The following is an 18,188-nucleotide window of genomic DNA, read 5'->3' as shown; positions in this document are numbered from 1 at the left end:
TAATAGTTGGAACAAAATAAATAGATATGATATTCAAATATGGATCATAATCAAGCTTCTATGTCCTATGGAAAAAGGGAAAAGATTTGATATTCCAGAACTCAGCGCCAAATATTCGAATCAACGAAAATGGCAAAGGACAAAATACAAAGAAGAGGAAATATGGAATAGAAATACCATAGGATTTTTAAGCTGCAGAAGTTTTCTGATTTGGCTTTGATCAGGGAGTCCTTGATGGATAAGAGTTCAGGGAATTCGTTATTCAACTTGGTCGCATCGAGCTCATTGTTGCTCCGTGGGCAACGATCACTTTGGCTTGCTCTTCTAGATCTAGGTGCACAATAAATGTAGACGACTGATGAAATGCAGACGATTGGGTGCGGCAGCGTGGGTTGTACGAAAAGGGACGGCGTGTGTCGAGTAGGAACAACGAGTGGCGGCGAGCGGCGACAGTCGATGATGGGGAAAATAGGGTTTAGAAAAGGGATAGATAGGGAAGTCTGTGAATGAAAGGAAAAAGAAAATTGGGGGGAGCGGGAAATGAAAAAAATGGGGGGAATGGGTTTCGTTTTTTAAAAAAAAAAAGAAAGAAAAAAGAAAAGTGGATCTTTAATGCCGGTTTTAAACCGACATTAAAGGTATACCTACAATGTCGGTTAAACCGACATTAAAGATCCGCTTTTTAAAAAGAAACAAAACCGACATTATACATCTGGTTTCACTTTTTCCAACCGACATTAAAGCTCTAAATTCTTGTAGTGTCGGTAGCATTTTTCGCTGGCAGTTTGGCTTCCGGTACAAGTTCAATTTCATGATCGATCCCACTTCGGGGTGGTAAAATCTTTGGCAAGCTTTGGCATGACATCGACATATTCATTCAAGACTTCCTGGATTTCAACAAGAACAGGCTTTGTCTCAGTAGGCTCATCAACAAACAGAATAGGCATAAAGGTGGGCTCTTCTCTACTGAGCCCCTTCTTCAACTACAAGGCGGAGATCATCCTCATTCCACTAAGTTGCTTGATGTTAGCTAGGACTACCATGGGGTTGTTATTTGTAATGATTAGAGACTTTTTCAATGGCATAGGGATGACTTTATGTTCCAAGAGGAACTCCATCCCAAGCATAACGTCAAAGTCATCCATGCGCACAACAACTAAATCAACGTTTCCAAAGCATTCGCCCATTTTTAGAGATACCCTTTTTTATGTTCCCACAATTAGTAGGACTTCAGAGTTAACAGCTTTCATCTTGCCCATGTCTCTTTCGATTTTTAACTCCATGCGTCGAGCCTCTTACTCCAAAATGAAGTTATGAGTTGCACTTGAGTCTACCATGGTGTCTTTTGTTGTTTTAGAGTTGATGACCGCATCAGTGAACATAAGTCCCCTTTCTAAAGCATCCTTATGACAAAACGCTTTCTTTTGAATTGCTTATAAGAATTTTAACGCTCCCATTCGAGGAGTTTCCCCATCTTCTTCTTTTTCAGCTTCAATCCCTGCCTTTGATTCAATACTATATTGTGTTGAGGCTTGTAAGGCTGCTAGGGCAACTCGATGTGAGCACTCGGCTACTCAATGAAGGCCCTTGCACAGAAACCAAGATAGGGCCTTTGTTGATTTGGGTTTGCTTGATAGAACCCTTGGAAGGGGCCTGCACCTGCGGTTTGTGGTCTCTTGTCATTCCCGAAGTTTCTCCGGGGGTTTGGCTTGGAAGCCTTGTTCCCTTGATTCGACGATTGTACATTTTTCTTTTAGGGAGGTTGTTCACCACTGTAGTCAAGTAATCTCTCCGTTGCGGCTATGAAAACTGCAAGATCCTGAACTTTCTATTCATATAATTTAGTTTTCGCCCCCGGCTTTAATCCTTCAACAAAGCATAACACTTTATCCTTCTCAAACATGTTCCTAATGTCTAACATGATAGCCGAGAATTTTTTCATGTAGTTCTTGATGGTCCTTGTGTGTTTAAGTTCTCGTAGTTTCCTTCTTGCAATAAACTCGACATTCTCAGGGAAGAACTGAGCCCTTAGTTCTTTCTTGAGATCTTCCCATTTATCGATAGTGTACAAACCATTATGAATATCGTTCATTTTGGACCTCCCACAACTTCGTATTATCAGACAGAAGTGTAGAGGCCAATGTCACCTTTGTTTCTTCGGTAACAGTTCCACTTGCTTTGAAATATTGTTCCATGTCAAAGATGAAATTCTTAAGTTCTTTAGCGTCACGATTCCCATTGAAAGCTTTGGGTTTTGGGATCTTAAACTTGCTCGACATAATGCATGTCTGGTTCGAGGTCTGGTTCTTCACCGTCTACATTTTTAAATTCACTTGCATCTTCATCTCGACGATCTCAGCTTTGATGGCATCTATTGTTGCTCTAAGTTCGTTAGTCAGGCCATTAAACAAAGCATGTTCTTTTGAAAACTATCAAGCCCTTCGACACGCTCCTCCATGTATGCGACAAAGCTCGTGGAATTATTCCCACGTTCAAAATTACCAGTCCATATAGTTTTGTGTTCCAACGAATCAAACCTCAGAGTCAGTTCTTGTATTGGTAGCCGATCTATTCAGGCATTCAGTGCCTCAATTTCGTCGACTTTTTCCTCTAACCCATCAAGGGGGGTTTGAATGTATCTCACTTCATCAGGCAATTCCTTCAAATACAGAAACTCCTCTTCAATCTCAGTAAGTCACTTAGACTGCATCTTCGACAATTGTTTCGTTGCGGACATGATTGCAAACTTTGCTAGCGAAGGAGCTAACTAAGCTTTGATACCACTTGTCACAATCGCAAACTTTTGAATACGGGACGGGCGATTGTGCGGTACTTGCTCTAATCCGGCAAGCAAGTCAACTGTGTAAAAATCGAAAGTCGCAAACAGTGTCAGTATATGATGTAGCCTTCCTTCACGTTTTGAGATAAAATGGTTTTATAAAACGTGAGCGAGAAAAAGCATTGAGAACATCATTAAATAATGCATTGAAGACTGAAAATTGCAAGAAAATCAATACATTAGTCGAGGAGTTGACTATTGGGCTATGAAGCACAGATACAGATACGGCTACACGATACGGATACGATCGGATACGGCGATTCATCAATTTCTAAAAAACTAAGATACGGATATGTTTAAGGATACGTCATTTTTTTTATAAAAAATGAGGATACTGATACGTTGAAGATACATTTTTTTTTCTTTAAAAAAATATAGGATATAGATAAATTTAGCATACAAGTTAATAACAATAGCACAAAATAGAATACAAAAACTGAAATACAATACAAAAAAAGCAACATCTAAGATGTTGAAGTACAATAGTTAATAAAATGCAATAGAAAAGTGACTCATATTACAAAGAAGAATAAGAAGATAAGAGGGAGAAGTATGAAGATAAACGAAAAACTTCTTCATTGAATTGTTGAAGATATCCAAATGGTTTATATTTTGGTGAATTTTGTGGGGACTCAAATGTGAAGATGGAGATTATATGATTTTAGTCTAGAGTTTGGTCCGTTATTTTTTTTTTTTATTTTAGTTTTGGACTCGAGTAGTGAGCTTTTTAAATAGGTTGCCTAATTTTAGATTGGGAAAGATTAGATAAGTTACTTGTCTTTTTTCTTTTAAAAAAGTACGCATAGAAATAGATTCGTCAAATCGCATGTCAGATACGTATCTGGAAAGTATCTAAAAATATAGATCCGTCAAATCGCGTGTCAGATACGTATCTGAGAAGTATCTAGAAGTATCGGTATCCGATACGTGTCTGATACTGATTCTTTGTCCACATGAAGTATTTGTGCTTCATAGCTATTGGGTTTCCCCTATAGTACGTTTAAGAAATCTCTGATATTTCTAGCTTGCATATCAAAAATGGCAAGCGGTCACTCGCGTGTAAAACAACATGAAATCAAAAATAACTTTCTAAGCTAATAACAATACTTAAAAAGATGATGGTTGAGGATGGTTTGGACATGCAGCCATGGGAAAACATTACCCTAGACGAGCATGCCCAAGACACATCGCCCATGTTTTATAGCTAGTATACCCTAAAAGAGTTCACTTTTTTTTTCAATTCAACAATATACGAGTAAAATATTTAGGACCTGTTTGGATTGACTTAAGAAAAAAGTGTTTTTCAAAAAACTCATTTTTATTTAAACACTTTTGATAATAATTAATTAAATACACTTGAAAAGCTATTTTGAGTAGTTGTCAAACACTTTGATTTCTTCCAAAATGACTTATTATTCAATTAAAGACATAAAAATATATTTCAAACACACCATTAATCTCGTAGTTGATTATTGTCATAAGTGATCACAAATATATTTCAAACTTATGACAATTTAGGAGTTTAATTGAAATAAAACAATTATAAGTCATGTACACACCATATTTTTTTCAAGTAAAATATGGAGAAGAATGTACATTATTACCCTTATTAGTTCAAAATTGTAAATTGATGCAAACTTTTAAAGTTTAGAATAATAAATTTGATAATATATATTCCTAAAATTTATTATCTTATCAAGAGAGGAGAAGGGTATGAGGTTGAAAATTTGTTGTTAGACTCGTAACTCATTGGCTCACTTTATTAGTGAAGGTCATAGTTCATATTCATATACATACAAATGATCTATAGTTTCTTCATTACCTCTCAAATATCATACATCCCAAGTCACTAAACGACAAAAAGCTCACAAAAATATGATATCATGATATTTCAAAAGTAGATATTTCTTTTAATTTATAAAATATATTATATTTTAAATTGAAATAGTTTCAATCTATTGAAAAAACGATAGTTGTTGAAGAAATTGACACAAAAGGAATAAAGACAAATATTTGAAAGAAAGAAACTTTAATTAAAATAATACAAAAATAGACCTTTTTGGGAAGTGTCTTTTTTCACTCTCCCAATATTCATTGGCCACTCACTTTGCTTTCTCTTGTCTTACAAATTAGGATAGTTCCTATCTATAGGTGTGAGATAGAGCTTTAAGCTAAAGTATTTTTTAGGCTTTTCTAACATCTGAAATATTCTAAATATTCTGAGTATAAGAAAACTTAATATAAATTTGATTTTTTAAAGAGTGAATATTTTGTTTTTTAGATCAAATAAAGCCTAGAAAAAAAATGGGAGCAAGAAAATTGTACTAAACACATGATTTTCTTTATTTGTTTATTTAAAAAATAAATATCAGCCACGTTGCAAATTACTTCTTGCCTTTTCTTTTTTTTTTTTTTTAAGACATTACTTTCAAAAGTTATATTTTTCAAATTGGAATAATTTTCCACGGTAGATTTCTTTCAAGTGGGTCGTAGTTTTTCTTTTATTTTAGAGTTTTTCACATAATTCTTGTGTTTTCTCATTTCGTTGCTTTCTTTTAATTCCTCGATTATTTTCTATTTATTCTTATCGTAAAAGTGAGAGATTTTTTCTAATAATAACTTAAAATGTACCTAAGTAATTTTTCTCCGGACCTCTCAATCAAGGTTTTTTTTATCAAAAGAAAAAAAAAATGGAGGAAAAAGAGAGAACCCTAGGTTAGAAAATCTCTCTATTTGTGTTATGGTTAAGGGAAATTCCCATGTTAATTTGCTCCCATCTTTTTACTCGTCTACTTCAAATCAATCTTGATCTCGACCTCGTTTTCAATTTTTCTTAAAAGAAATTTGATGTATTCCATGTTTCGATCTTGACTTGTCTTCATTTTTGGTTCCATATTCACCTTATAATTAATGCTTTGATATATCATATTATTGTGTGTTTTCATTAGATATCCTATCTTATGTCTTCATTCTACCTCATTTTTAATCTTTTTATTATAATTTCTATCATGTATTTGCATGTCTTTGTCCGTTCATATGTGACATCTGAGATAAAGTTGGAAGTGAAAGATAAAGACATACCTAGCGTAATAAAGATTATAAACAATAACTTTAAGAACTTTAATCAGAATAAAATGGATCTATCTCAATTCATCAGGATATTATTGCGAGGAATCTGGTCAAGTTGAATCGTTTTAAAAAGGAGAGGCAAGACTATACTACTCCTCGAAAGAAGAGTAACATTACATCAAAATAAAGCAACCATAAAAATTTAAAGCTTTTTTCCCATTATAATTGAAAGTTTTCTAGTTTCCCATCTTTCTAACCATATGTTCTATTTGGGCCCCAAAAGTGTTGCTTTCCTTTCCAACAGTGTGACCAGACCATATGCAACGAAAAGGCTCTTTACGCCGTTTGAAAACCAAGGAGTTGTTAGCAAATAGACAATTGATGATTTGTAGCATATAACAAAATAAGAGAAAAAAATCTAAAATTATAGTACATCTTTAAAATATTTATAAATATAGAAATGTTATTCAGTCAACTTTTTTATTTTTTTAGTTTTTAATTTTGTCCTCCCTTGTCTTGTTACATGCCTTCTTCTTCCCTTTTTTTATTTTTTATTTTCTTTCCTTTTTCTCCAGTTTTTTCTTTCTTCTTTTTATTTTCTTTCCTCTAAACTAGAAAATTAAGGAAAACTATTTAGATAAAATAGCAAAATTTAATCATTTTAGACTTCTATAAATTTCTATGACTGGTAGGTTGAACGCTGATAGAAGTCTATCAATGTTTTTTTTTTTGTTATTTCTTTAAATAGTTTGACTTTTTTTTTTTTTTTTTGTTATTTTCTTTCCTTTCTCCGGTTTTTGGTTTCATCTCCCCAATCTCCTAATCTCTCCAAACATTTTCCTCTCTTCCTCATCTTCTCATTTCTTACTAGAAACATTAAAAAAGAATTAAGAGATTGGGTCTCAAACCCAAGACTTGAAAGTGCCTAATTCATAAGTGACTTAACAGTAACAAGTCAATCATTAAGTTTGATTATTATAATTAAATGTTAAATATAAATAGGAAATGAAAACGGATTTGAAAGAAACTACTTTCTTTAGTCCTCAAATTTGCACCATTTTTAGAAACAATTCTTAAAAGTTTGAAATAAGAAATGATAATAGTTATTAAACAAGTTTATTTCTCAAAAATTAAGAAATGAGAATGTCATCAAACAGGCCAATCAAAAGTATGTTAGTGATAGCCATTAATATTTTCTATCATTGATAGTTTAATTTTTTTTATGATTTTCTTTCTCGATTAATAGCCACTTATAGAAGTCTACCATTGGTAGCCAACTTAGTGAATTTAATTAATTGATAAAGTTGAATCTTGAACTAAAGTGTGAGTGAGATTCCTATAAGTTATTACTAATAGCATATTATCAGTGATAGAAATCATCATCGACATCATGTTTTTTTATGGTAAAAAGGAATGACAGTAGTTATCTCTGAAGGCAAGTTATAAGTGATAGAAGCTATCACCAATAATCACGATATAGATATCAGTGATCCATATATCGATGATATCAATGATATAAAAAACTGATTCCATTTGATGAAAGTCTATCATTGATAATCACTGCTAAAAGCTATCGGTGATAGCCACTAATAGAGGCTATTAGTGATATTCACTAATAAAAGCTATTAGTGATATTCACTAATAAAAGCTATTAGTGATATTCACTAATAAAAGCTATTAGTGATATCGGTATAATAAAAGCTATTAGTTATATTTGCATATCAGTGATGTGACTTAGGTATATATCAATTAAATGAATGATATTAATGATATTGGTGATATTGGTGATATGACTTAGATAGACATCAGTAATGATCACTTATAGACTTCTCATTAATAGACTTCTATCACTTGTAGCTTTAAATGTTCATCTCTTTGAAAGTTGGTAGTTTCCTTTCAAAGTTGATACCTATTTATAAAAGTCTATCATTGATGGTCACTAATAACCTTAAGTGTCAATATTTCAAGTTTGATCTAATTGATGAAAGTGTATCAATGATAGCCAATGATAACTACAGCAAATTGAAAGTTAATATTTCAAGTGTTACTATTTCAAGGTTGTACAATATTTTTCAAATTGAAAATTATCACTGATAGCAACTTATAGTAGCTATCAGAGCCACTGATAGCTACTATCAGTGGTAGCTTTCAATTTAAGAAAATCGGAAAAAGAAGCGTGCAAACTTGGGTTGCGTGTGGGCTTTTTAGTCATTTACCAATACGGCTATCGCTGATAGTTGCTATCAGTGATATCTGACGCTAATTTTGGGTCATAGCCCTAATATGTTTATTTTTGTGCTACATCTTTTGTTATTTTGGACCTGATTGTTATTTGTATAACCAGCCCAAACATTATCTTCGGTCTCTTGTGGCAAATCAAGTAGTTTATGCGAGGGACACAAATGTATATAATATTAAAAGTTTAGCCCATGAATTTCAAGATTTGTATTTATGAATAGTTCTTAAACTTTAAAAAATGTCTAATATATTTTTGAATTTTCGATTTTTATATTTTAAGAAATTCCTAGCATATCAATTTTACTAATATATCTCTTACATGTTTGAAAATGTTAAAATTAAGTATTATGTCAAACATTAAATTTAGATTTGTGCTTAATGAATAGGATTAGACATTTTTTTGTCTTATAAAATGGTTAATTTTAAAACTTTTTAAATATTTTTTAGATCAATATGAAATTGAAGTAATTTATAGATTTATTAAACATTTTTAATAATTTTGAATAAAATTTAAGGATTTATTAATGTCAATGTTCATGACTAATAGATTAAATTTATAATTTAACCTTCATATAAATGTAAATTTAAATGCATCTATATATGATATCTATTTAAAATAATACTAATTACAAAATTATTATAAACCTTTATAGAATTATTCACCTAGATATATTGACTAAAAAAATCAGTAACTAAATTTTTCGTAAAATAATTTTATAATGTATATGTGTGTATAAGAAAAATTAAAATGGAATTAAAATTTTCAAATCTATTTCAAGTGTACCAAAAATTAAATATTATATATAGTTTTCAAAAAAAAAAAAATCTATAAATATATGTGGTGAATAATTCATATACATATATTAGCAAATTCATTGCAAAATTAAAAGTTAGATATCATAATAATTTAGAAATATATATTGAAAAATTAAAACAATCAAAATTAAAAATAAAGGGGAAAAAAAGGGTCCAACGTAAGGCTCAAATTTTAGCCTGGTCTCTGGTTACTTTGCCTCAATCCGCTAAAGCAACATCATCTTGCAGACTTCAATGAAATGGAGTAACATACGTTTAAAATATAACTACAAATTTTAAATATATAATTAAAAAATTATATAAAATATATGTATAATATTTAATTAAAAAATAATATAAATATATGTAACACGTCACTATTTGAAGGGGGCATGTGCCGATACTATTGTGACTAAGTAGACCCTTATGTTTCTGAATCGTAGCCACTCAATACCATGGTTGGCCTAAATTGGCTTGACTAAATCTCTGTGTTTTATCTCAAAATATGAAACTGAATTTGCCTATTTCTGAATCCATAATTTTGTTCTTTCTAATACTCTTCCTTTCACCATACTCCTTAATTAGTTGCGGGTTATTTCATGAGAACAATGCACATCAGAAAAATTGGTGCATCCCCCAACAACCAAAACAGTTCCAAATTTCAATGGGCTCAATGCTTTCAAATGTATAGGACTTGATGGGAGTAGAGATGCCATCCTCCTACACCGAGTGGGCACCGACCCTCTTATTTGTTTTCTTGTTTTCTTCTAGTCCGAAAGGAGGGTCGATAGCGCCCTTGTCAGCGTACAACGAGGCTAGAGACAAGATCTCCACTCATTGGCCATGGCAGACCAAACGTGGATGAAAAATGTTAAAACATAAGGGGGTGCTTAGTACAAAGAGTTTGGCGAATAGTCTTTGACCCAAAATATGTCAAAAACATCATCAAGGACTAAAACTTATATTGAGCCATTTTTTAAAAACCATTGTTTTAAAGGAAAAAGAAGATAAAGCCATTCTATTCTATCTATTCAAATCATATCTAACTCAGAATATGTAAAATCAGATCTTCTGAAAAGGGGATCATTAATGTCAAACTTCTTACCGAGGTGATATGATTTCAATCTTCAGTAGCTTGCAAACATCTTTTAAGAACAAGGCAAAGAAATCAAAGGAAAGGATTGGAATATCAAAATACCTTTCTTTCCATTTTTCCTTTTTACCACCTGTACCAGCAACCAAAAAGACATTCAGTTGTCAACTTCAGTAACATATCATCAATGCTGGCAACAGAAACAATATAGGATGAATGTAATATCCCATTCAAGAAGACATTACATAATTTATCATTAACAGAAAATCATTCATATGCTATATATCACAACCCCAAGAATTCAAGACTGCTAAATGGTGTTTGTTGCACACACAATGCAACATCTCATAGCCTCGGCACGATGCGAGGAGTGTCCCAGTCGGCCACAATGTGGCTGCGGGTGATCTCCTGAAGTGAGCGGCAGCCACTCAATGCCATGGTCAGCTCAAACTCGTCACGCAACATCTGAAGCACTTTCCTCACACCGGCCTCGCCCTCTGCTGCCAAAGAGAACACCACTGGCCTCCCAATCTAACATTAATGAATATGATATTTGTTAAGTGATCATATAGTTGATAGTAGCAAAATGATCATCTGATATGTGTTCGTTTTACTTACAAATATGCCAGATGCTCCAAGTGCCAATGCTTTGAAAACATCTGTTCCACGTCGAACACCACCGTCCAGGAAAACAGGAACTTCACCTCTAGCAGCTTTAACAACCTGAAATCATTAAGTATTAGATCATGATCATAGCTCAAAAGATAAAGACATGTTTTGTTTTAGGCCAACAGAAGATCTGCTTAGAAAAATATAATCTTTTAAACCAAAATTTGTGCAATTGTATCAAGTACCTCTTCCAAAGCTATAATGGTTGCAGGGACATAGTCAAGTTGGCGAGCTCCATGATTTGAAACAATTACTCCAGCAGCTCCACTTTGAATGGCAATCCTTGCTGCAATTAGGAGGCCAAACATCAGATTACACTAAAATTAAAATTATCCCAAAGAAAAGACAAATTGTTTTTCATAAAATCAAATGAATATGTCTTGTTCTAGCATTTTTTTCATTAGTAGTTTTAGTCTCTTCCATCATAGTTTACTTACTGTCCTCAGCAGTAAGCACACCCTTCACTAGAATTGGCAACTTGGTGATGGTCTGCAACCACTTCACATCCTGTAAGTCAATGGAAAAAGAAACTTCTTCAATAGTGCTACCTAGTTTGTTTCAAAATAATAATAGCAATAGCAATAACATCGCCTTTTTGAACTTTGAATGACCTTTCGTAGTTACCTGCCAACTGAGAGTACGGTCAATCTGCCCCGCAACATATGAGGCCAGTCCAGAGTCATCTGCCTGTAAAAAAACACACACCCACAGAGAGAAAATGTTTTCAAGAACGTTGTTGATGAAATTAGAACTCAGCATAAAGTGGCATTTCACTCTTACCTTGTCCATTTTACCAAGATCCAACCCCTCAAAGTTCTTCAATGTCAAAAATGGTGGCAAAGTAAATCTGCATCAAGAGTCATCATGTGTGAAAAACATTTGATGAAAAGGTTTATTGTATACCTCAAACCTGTATCAGCTGACTCGATAAATCCATACACACCTGTTCTTGATATCAGCTTCCCTGCGACCAAGCCTTGGAGTGTCCACAGTCAGGGCAATGGCTTTGAAACCAGCCCTTTCAGCTCTTCTCACAAGTTGTGCCACAACATTCCTATCCTTGTACACCTGAATAAGCAATAAAATGGATTCAGATGAAACGCATTAAGACCAAATGTTTGAGATTGGTGATCAAATAAAATGTTGTTTTTCATTATTTTTTAAAACTCTTTACAAATTGTTCTTACATATAGCTGGAAGAACCGAATGCCAGGTCCAGTGGAAGCAACTTCTTCCACGCTGGAAGTAGCCCATGAGGAAAGAGTCTGAAACAATTCAAGAATCACTTGAATTAAGCTTAGAAATAAAGTCCTTAACCAATCCCACACTTCTAATTCAAGTCAAGACTGTATTTAAGAGAATTAAAAAAAAAAAGAAAGGAAAAAAGAAACTTTAGGCTTGGAAGAAGAAATTTAAACCATAATTGTGCCTGCTGCAGACGCTGCTCTGGCTGTGGCATACTCCCCTGCATTGAAACAGCAATATCATTCGGATCAAAACAGTGTCACTCTTGTAGGAATGGAAATACAAATCAGCACAAATAAGTATATGATTATTTTCTTTAATGCATAAATGTCATCTTGATGTTTGAATTTTCTAATTCAAATCTAATGTAAGTACTAATCTTAAAATGCAACTAAAGAAGTCTATGGTTGACTGGAAAATTTTCTAAGCCATAAAAGTAGTGCATACATATTAAACTTGACAAATCAACTTTCTACAAGTTCCAACTATCCAAAGCCTTCGAAAATTTTCCAAACCAATGAAGACGGACACTGCATAACTGACTAGAAAAATGGAGTTCCCAATGGAATTAGGAAGTTGTTACCTTCAGGGTGAGCCATCTTTTGCATGGCAGTCGGAGCAATCATAATAGGCATTGAAATTTTGAATCCCAACACAGTTGTTGACATGTCTATCTTACTCACATCAATAAGAATACGGGGACGGAACCTGTCTCAGTGATAGTTATCAACTGTCAGATAATTAGTTTTAATATTGCTCTGAAGAGAAAAACAGAACAAAGAACACAAACTCATTAACACAACTAAAACTCCCTACGAACTATTTTTTAACTGTTTTCAGTGAAATTTATTTTTTTTAATTTATAATTATGGAGAACAAAATATTAATTAATTAAGTGCTTGCTTCAAGAGCATTAGAACAATATTTAGTATCTTCAAAATTTTCAAAACTATTTTTAACTATCATGAAAATTGTGAAAATTGCTTCTAATGAGACTAAAAGTATTTTTCATCCTTCCAAAAGTGTCCATAAAACTCACACTCTTGGATAAATAACTATATAAATGTTTTCCAAAATATTATAGAAAAAAAGGTATTATCTACAAGCACTACTTCCAAATATCAATCCAAACTATCTTTCAAAGGCTCATTTTATAAATAAAAAGAGATATACAATACAAGATAAAAAAGTGAAGCAATTTTGTATTGAAAAGCACTGGTTAAAGCATGGAAAGAAACGTACAAAATCCTGGAAAATGCATTTCGATTCTCCTTCAGGGTCCACTGGTCCTCTGCGCCAGATGCATAGTAGTCATAAACCATCTTGGGCAATTTCTCCTTTGCAATAGCCTCATACTCGGTGACATTAGTAATCTCCATCTTTTCAACAGACTGATTAAAACTGTGTTTAAGAAAATTAGAGAAATTAATTAAAAGCCCATCAAATTAAAACGATCTCTCAAGTCTGAAGTATTTGATGAAAGGGGATGAAGCAATAATTCTCATCAAGACCAAGAAAGTAGAATTTAAAACGCCGTAGTACACGATCCCCGAGAAAAATGAATATACGATTGATGTATTTGATTAACAAAGTAAACGAGTTATCAGTTTATTACTTAAGATTTAATCATCAAAATCAGCCGGAGATGCGATTATCGATAATTTAATCCATGCTTGAAAACTATTGCAAACGAACACTCATCAGTATCCAGATATGAATCTACTTTAACGAGTGAATATCGGATTCATTTCATTCAAGTTCCATCGATAAACAAAGAATGAAACAGAAAACAAGCCGACCCGTCATCATCAAAAGCAAATTCATAAAGCACGAGTGAAAGTCAGTCTAAAAGAATCCAAACCCACGTCAATGAAACAGAATAGAAACGATAAGAACTGCATGAAACACAAAACTCTAAAGACTCAAATGAGTGGAAGAACAAGACATGCGTGTAATACCACAAAATCCCAGATAAAAAAAAAAACAGATCAGAAGTTGCAGAAGAACAAATGAGGGAGAGAGAACATACCCTTATCTGTGGAAATGAAAATGAATGAAGGGAAGTGATGAAAAGGGGTTAAAGATAACAAAGAGAAGATGGAAAAATGAGCGAAGGAGAGAGAGATTGAGCTCTCGAAATGGGGAATAAGGAAGCAAACAACAAATATAGCAAAAGGGCGATAGAGGAAGACCGTGATCGGATTGAAGGTAAAGACAAAAGGGGTGGGATCAAATTGGGGGAGAGAGAGAGAGACCACATTATTTGGATTGGATTTTGAAGGTGAGCGTTAGAAATCAAATCTGTTTCACAGAAATTTCTCAAATTAATCGGAAATAAAAACTTGTGTGGAGGGCGTTCGCAAGACTGTCACTTGTGCTCAATCCTCAATAACATCCCATCTCCAATAATGTAATCTAATTTCTATTCGATTTGCTTAGTATGAAGAAAAAAAATGGTGGGTAATTCAAACTTTGACAAATTTGTGCTTCAATAATCGAAATTGATTTCAAAATCTAAATGGGTTTCAGAGTTGCTGACTAAAATATAATTCTTTACAAAACTTTACTAGAACAGCGTTGGTTATTTTAATGAAAATGGATCTTTAAGAAACATAGTGGAACTCAATTTTGCTTCCTTGTAAATAGTTTATGGCTTTGATATTATTATATAGTTTAGTAGCTCATCTGGACATTTTTAAATTAATTAATTCTAGTATTATACCCAAAATCATGGTTATATTGCATTCTAAAATATTACATACCTTTTTTTACGTATTTTATCCAATTAAAATAACTAAGAAACTAATTGATGATAAAACTAAAATTTTCTCAAGGCTGGTGTTAGAAGTAAAATCAATTATTTATAGTAAGGACTACTTTTTTTAATTTAAAGATTAAGTACTACTTGTTATACATAAACAAATTACAACTAAATTATATAAGTAACATAGATATAGTTAATTTCGATTTTGTCATCTTACCTGAGGGTTTAATAATATATATTTGATTTTTCCCAAAAAAATAATATATGTTTGATTATTAGCATGATTAAGTGATAAGACACTATTTATTATTATAAAAGCTTATCATCGATTTCTTAATAGTGGTTAGCTAGAACTAAAAAAACATATAATATAGTAATGATCCAAGAACATTTGCCATCTAGCTCAAACCAAAATAGGTTGGAATTTGAACGTTAGGTGAAAAAAATAATAATTATTAAAAAAAAAAAAAAAAAAAACTTGGACTTTCCACATTGTTTATTGAAAAATGTGACATAAAATTAAAAACAAATATTAATTTATACCTTGAACTTTGGAATATATCAATTTAAACTCTAAACTAATGATTGTATCACTCTAAACTTTGAACTTTGAGAGTTATATCAATTCAAACTCCAAACCGATATTTGTATCAATTTAAATCATAAAATGATAATTATATCCAATTTAAATCTTGAATTAATAATTGTATTAATGTAAACCTTGAACTTTAGGAATTGTATCAATTTAGACTTAGATTAATACTTGAATCAATTCGAATTCTAAATTTTCACAAGTGTATCAATTTAAATCATGAACTTTCATAATCGTATCAATTTAGATCTTTTGTTAGATTTGATTTGGATACAGTTGTGAAGTTTAAGGTTTAAATTGATATAATTGTTAGTTTGAAATTTAAATTGATACAACTTCCAAAATTTAATATTTAAATTGATATAACTTCCAAAATTGAATGATTGAGTTAATACCATTGTTAATTTACAATTCTAAAATTCAGGGGCATTTTTGTCCAAAATGATATTACGATTTACCACATCTCTCGTAATTTGCGCGGCAATTAGTATCGAATCATTAATTTGAATAATGACATCGAACTTCATTTATTTATTATTATTATTAAATGTCATCGTACTACATTTAAAACCGAACATGCATGTAAAGGTTCAGACTCCAATATGGTATATTATATTGTACACGTTTTCTTTTTTTTTTTTTTTAATGTAAGGTTAAATGTAAATCTAAATTACAAATTTAATTATTGATGTTTTAATTTTTTAAAAAATTAATGAAATTTTAAAGTCTATACTAAATATAGTATTTTATTAGACATCAAATTTAGTTTTATATCTAATGAAATAGTCGCTTTTTTCCTAAAAAAAAAATTGAATTTGTCCAATAAATATATATGTAAAATTAAAAGTTTATAAATCTATTAAAACATTTTAAAAGTTTATGGACCAAATAAATAAAAATCTCAAAATTTAGGTACTAAAATTTTAATTTAATCTAAAAATAAAAGATCTTTTCTACCATATTTTAGAAAGTGACTTTTAAATTTTTTTTTTTTCGAAAAGTTGGCTAAAAATTTTGTTTATTTGGGGGCATGTAAGTATAATTTTTAATAATGTGAAAAGAAAAAATGGATATCAAAATTGAAAGCGCATAGCGAGATATTTTTAGGCCTTAGTTTATGTTAATTTTGAGACATTCAATTATTTCATGTTTGTATTTGATAATGTTATAGAATTTTGCGTACTTGGAGCAAAATCGAGTCTTGAATAAAATAAAGGAGCTAATTATGCCTTTGAGACAATAATTAAAGATTCATGACGAAAAATTGAATAAATGAAGTGAAACGTGCAAAAAAAAAAATGCTATCATAAGTAAATAACATAACATGTATTTTAATTAAAATATATATATATTGAAATAGTTGTTTATTCTACAAATAACTTATACGAAAGTTGGGGCCGTAGATTGGCCCATAGTAAACAACTGAGGTGTGTGAAAATATTCTGAAATGGTTAAAGTTATTTTTGACCATTTTGAAGTTAATCCGAAATATGTTTTTAATAATTTAAAATCAATATTGACAAAACAAAAAATTTATTAAGAAATGTAAAATTAAATATAAAGATATTGTTGGATAACTATTTGATTTTTAATTTTTAATTTTTTTAAAATAAAGTCCATAAAACACTTCTTTTGTCTATAGATTTATTTGCTTTGTTATCTACTTTTTAGCAATATTTTAAAAAATAAAGACAAATTTTAAAAGCTAGAAAAAATTAGGTCCCGTTTAGTAACTTTTTTTTTTTTGAAAATTAAACCTACTTCCTCACATTTTCTTATAATGAGTTGCATATTTTTTTAAGTACAATAGTTAAATTCTTGACCAAATTCAAAAAACATAAATAAGTTTTGAAAAAACCCACTTTTAAATATGAAAATTTTGACACTATTTTAGAAAATATGGGTAAAAAGTAAACAACAAAGCAAAACAATCAAAGGTGGAACGGGTATTTGTAGGCTTGATCTTTAAAAACTAAAAAACAAAAACAAAATGGTTACCCAACGGGATCTTAATTTCTAAAAACTTTTTTTTCTTAAATTTGGCTAAAAATTCAACACTTGTACTTAAGAAATATGCAAATCATTGTAAGAGTTTGAGAGGAGTTTGAGTCTAACTTTCAAGACTCAAAAAAACTAAAAACAAAATGATTATCAAACAGAGTTAAGTTATTTTTTAATGATTAAATATATATTTTGAAGTGATTTCAAATATGACAAAAATGATTATGGTTTGTTGTATATAAAAAAAAACTATTATAGTTTGTTATGTGATTTTGTTACCATTTTACTATACTAGTTAGAGGACGGTTCAAAATATGTTTAACATAAAATTTTAAATAAATATAATTTTAGTTAAATTTAAATAGTAAATATCTAACATTACATTTAAAAGTAGTGAAAGAGATAATGACGGATACTATATGCATGTTATATTTAATTAATTTATAATGAATATGAAATATATTGAATGAAGTTTGAAATGCTTGAAACATAATTTCATATATTGAAATATAAATGATCGAAGAAATATAATTTTTGTAATCATTAGATATGAAGTTTGAAATGCTTGAAACATAATTTCATATATTGAAATATAAATCATCGAAGAAATATAATTTTTGTAATCATTAGATATGAAGTTTAAAAAATAATTAGAGAGATGAAATTGAGAAAGATATTTTTATTTATAATTTTAATTATTTTAACTAAAAATAAAATTTAAATACCGTGGAGGACCAAATAGGAATCGTTGAAAGATAAAATGGCAAGAGAGGAACGTAAAACTAAACGGACAAAAGAAAGAAAGAAATGGTATAAAAGACAAGTACAATATCATGGATGATCGTGTGAAGGCAAAAGAGTCATTGTTTAAAGGGCAAATTGC

At 30.9% G+C, this 18,188-nt stretch overlaps 1 protein-coding gene across 2 annotated transcripts; it reads right to left on the bottom strand.

Annotated features, from left to right (window-relative positions):
- Positions 1-10,195: 10,195 nt before the first annotated feature.
- On the bottom strand, positions 10,196-14,083 carry GOX3 (Aldolase-type TIM barrel family protein). 2 transcript variants are annotated; one of them, XM_090311475.1, is made up of 12 exons: positions 13,907-14,083; positions 13,191-13,349; positions 12,532-12,656; positions 12,122-12,168; positions 11,891-11,968; positions 11,647-11,771; positions 11,484-11,550; positions 11,328-11,390; positions 11,141-11,210; positions 10,889-10,989; positions 10,653-10,757; positions 10,196-10,565 (listed from the first exon to the last, which is right to left on the bottom strand). In XM_090311475.1, the coding sequence occupies exons 2-12, from the start codon at positions 13,325-13,327 to the stop codon at positions 10,380-10,382; spliced, it is 1,104 nt and encodes a 367-aa protein (XP_090167601.1). In that variant the 5' UTR covers positions 13,328-13,349; positions 13,907-14,083; the 3' UTR covers positions 10,196-10,379. The 2 variants fall into 2 exon arrangements, with proteins under 2 accessions (XP_090167601.1, XP_038883246.1); XM_039027318.2 differs by having other exon boundaries at positions 13,978-14,083.
- Positions 14,084-18,188: the final 4,105 nt, after the last annotated feature.

This window comes from Benincasa hispida, chromosome 3, assembly GCF_027475165.1.
Source record: "Benincasa hispida cultivar pf3 chromosome 3, pf3_genome.v1.1, whole genome shotgun sequence".
NCBI classification, from domain to species: Eukaryota; Viridiplantae; Streptophyta; class Magnoliopsida; order Cucurbitales; family Cucurbitaceae; genus Benincasa; species Benincasa hispida.
Note: the sequence above shows the minus strand (reverse complement) of the source record. Positions and strands in the feature narration are given on the sequence as shown.

Bases quoted from the DNA above. Each gene is read 5' to 3' on its own strand.
- GOX3 (XM_090311475.1), bottom strand. From the start codon at position 13,327: ATGGAGATTACTAATGTCACCGAGTATGAGGCTATTGCAAAGGAGAAA. The intron at 11,391-11,483 runs GTAAGAGTGAAA...GTTTTTTTACAG, and splicing joins ATCTTGGTAAAATGGACAAG to GCAGATGACTCTGGACTGGC. The intron at 11,211-11,327 runs GTAACTACGAAA...ATTGACTTACAG, and splicing joins ACCGTACTCTCAGTTGGCAG to GATGTGAAGTGGTTGCAGAC.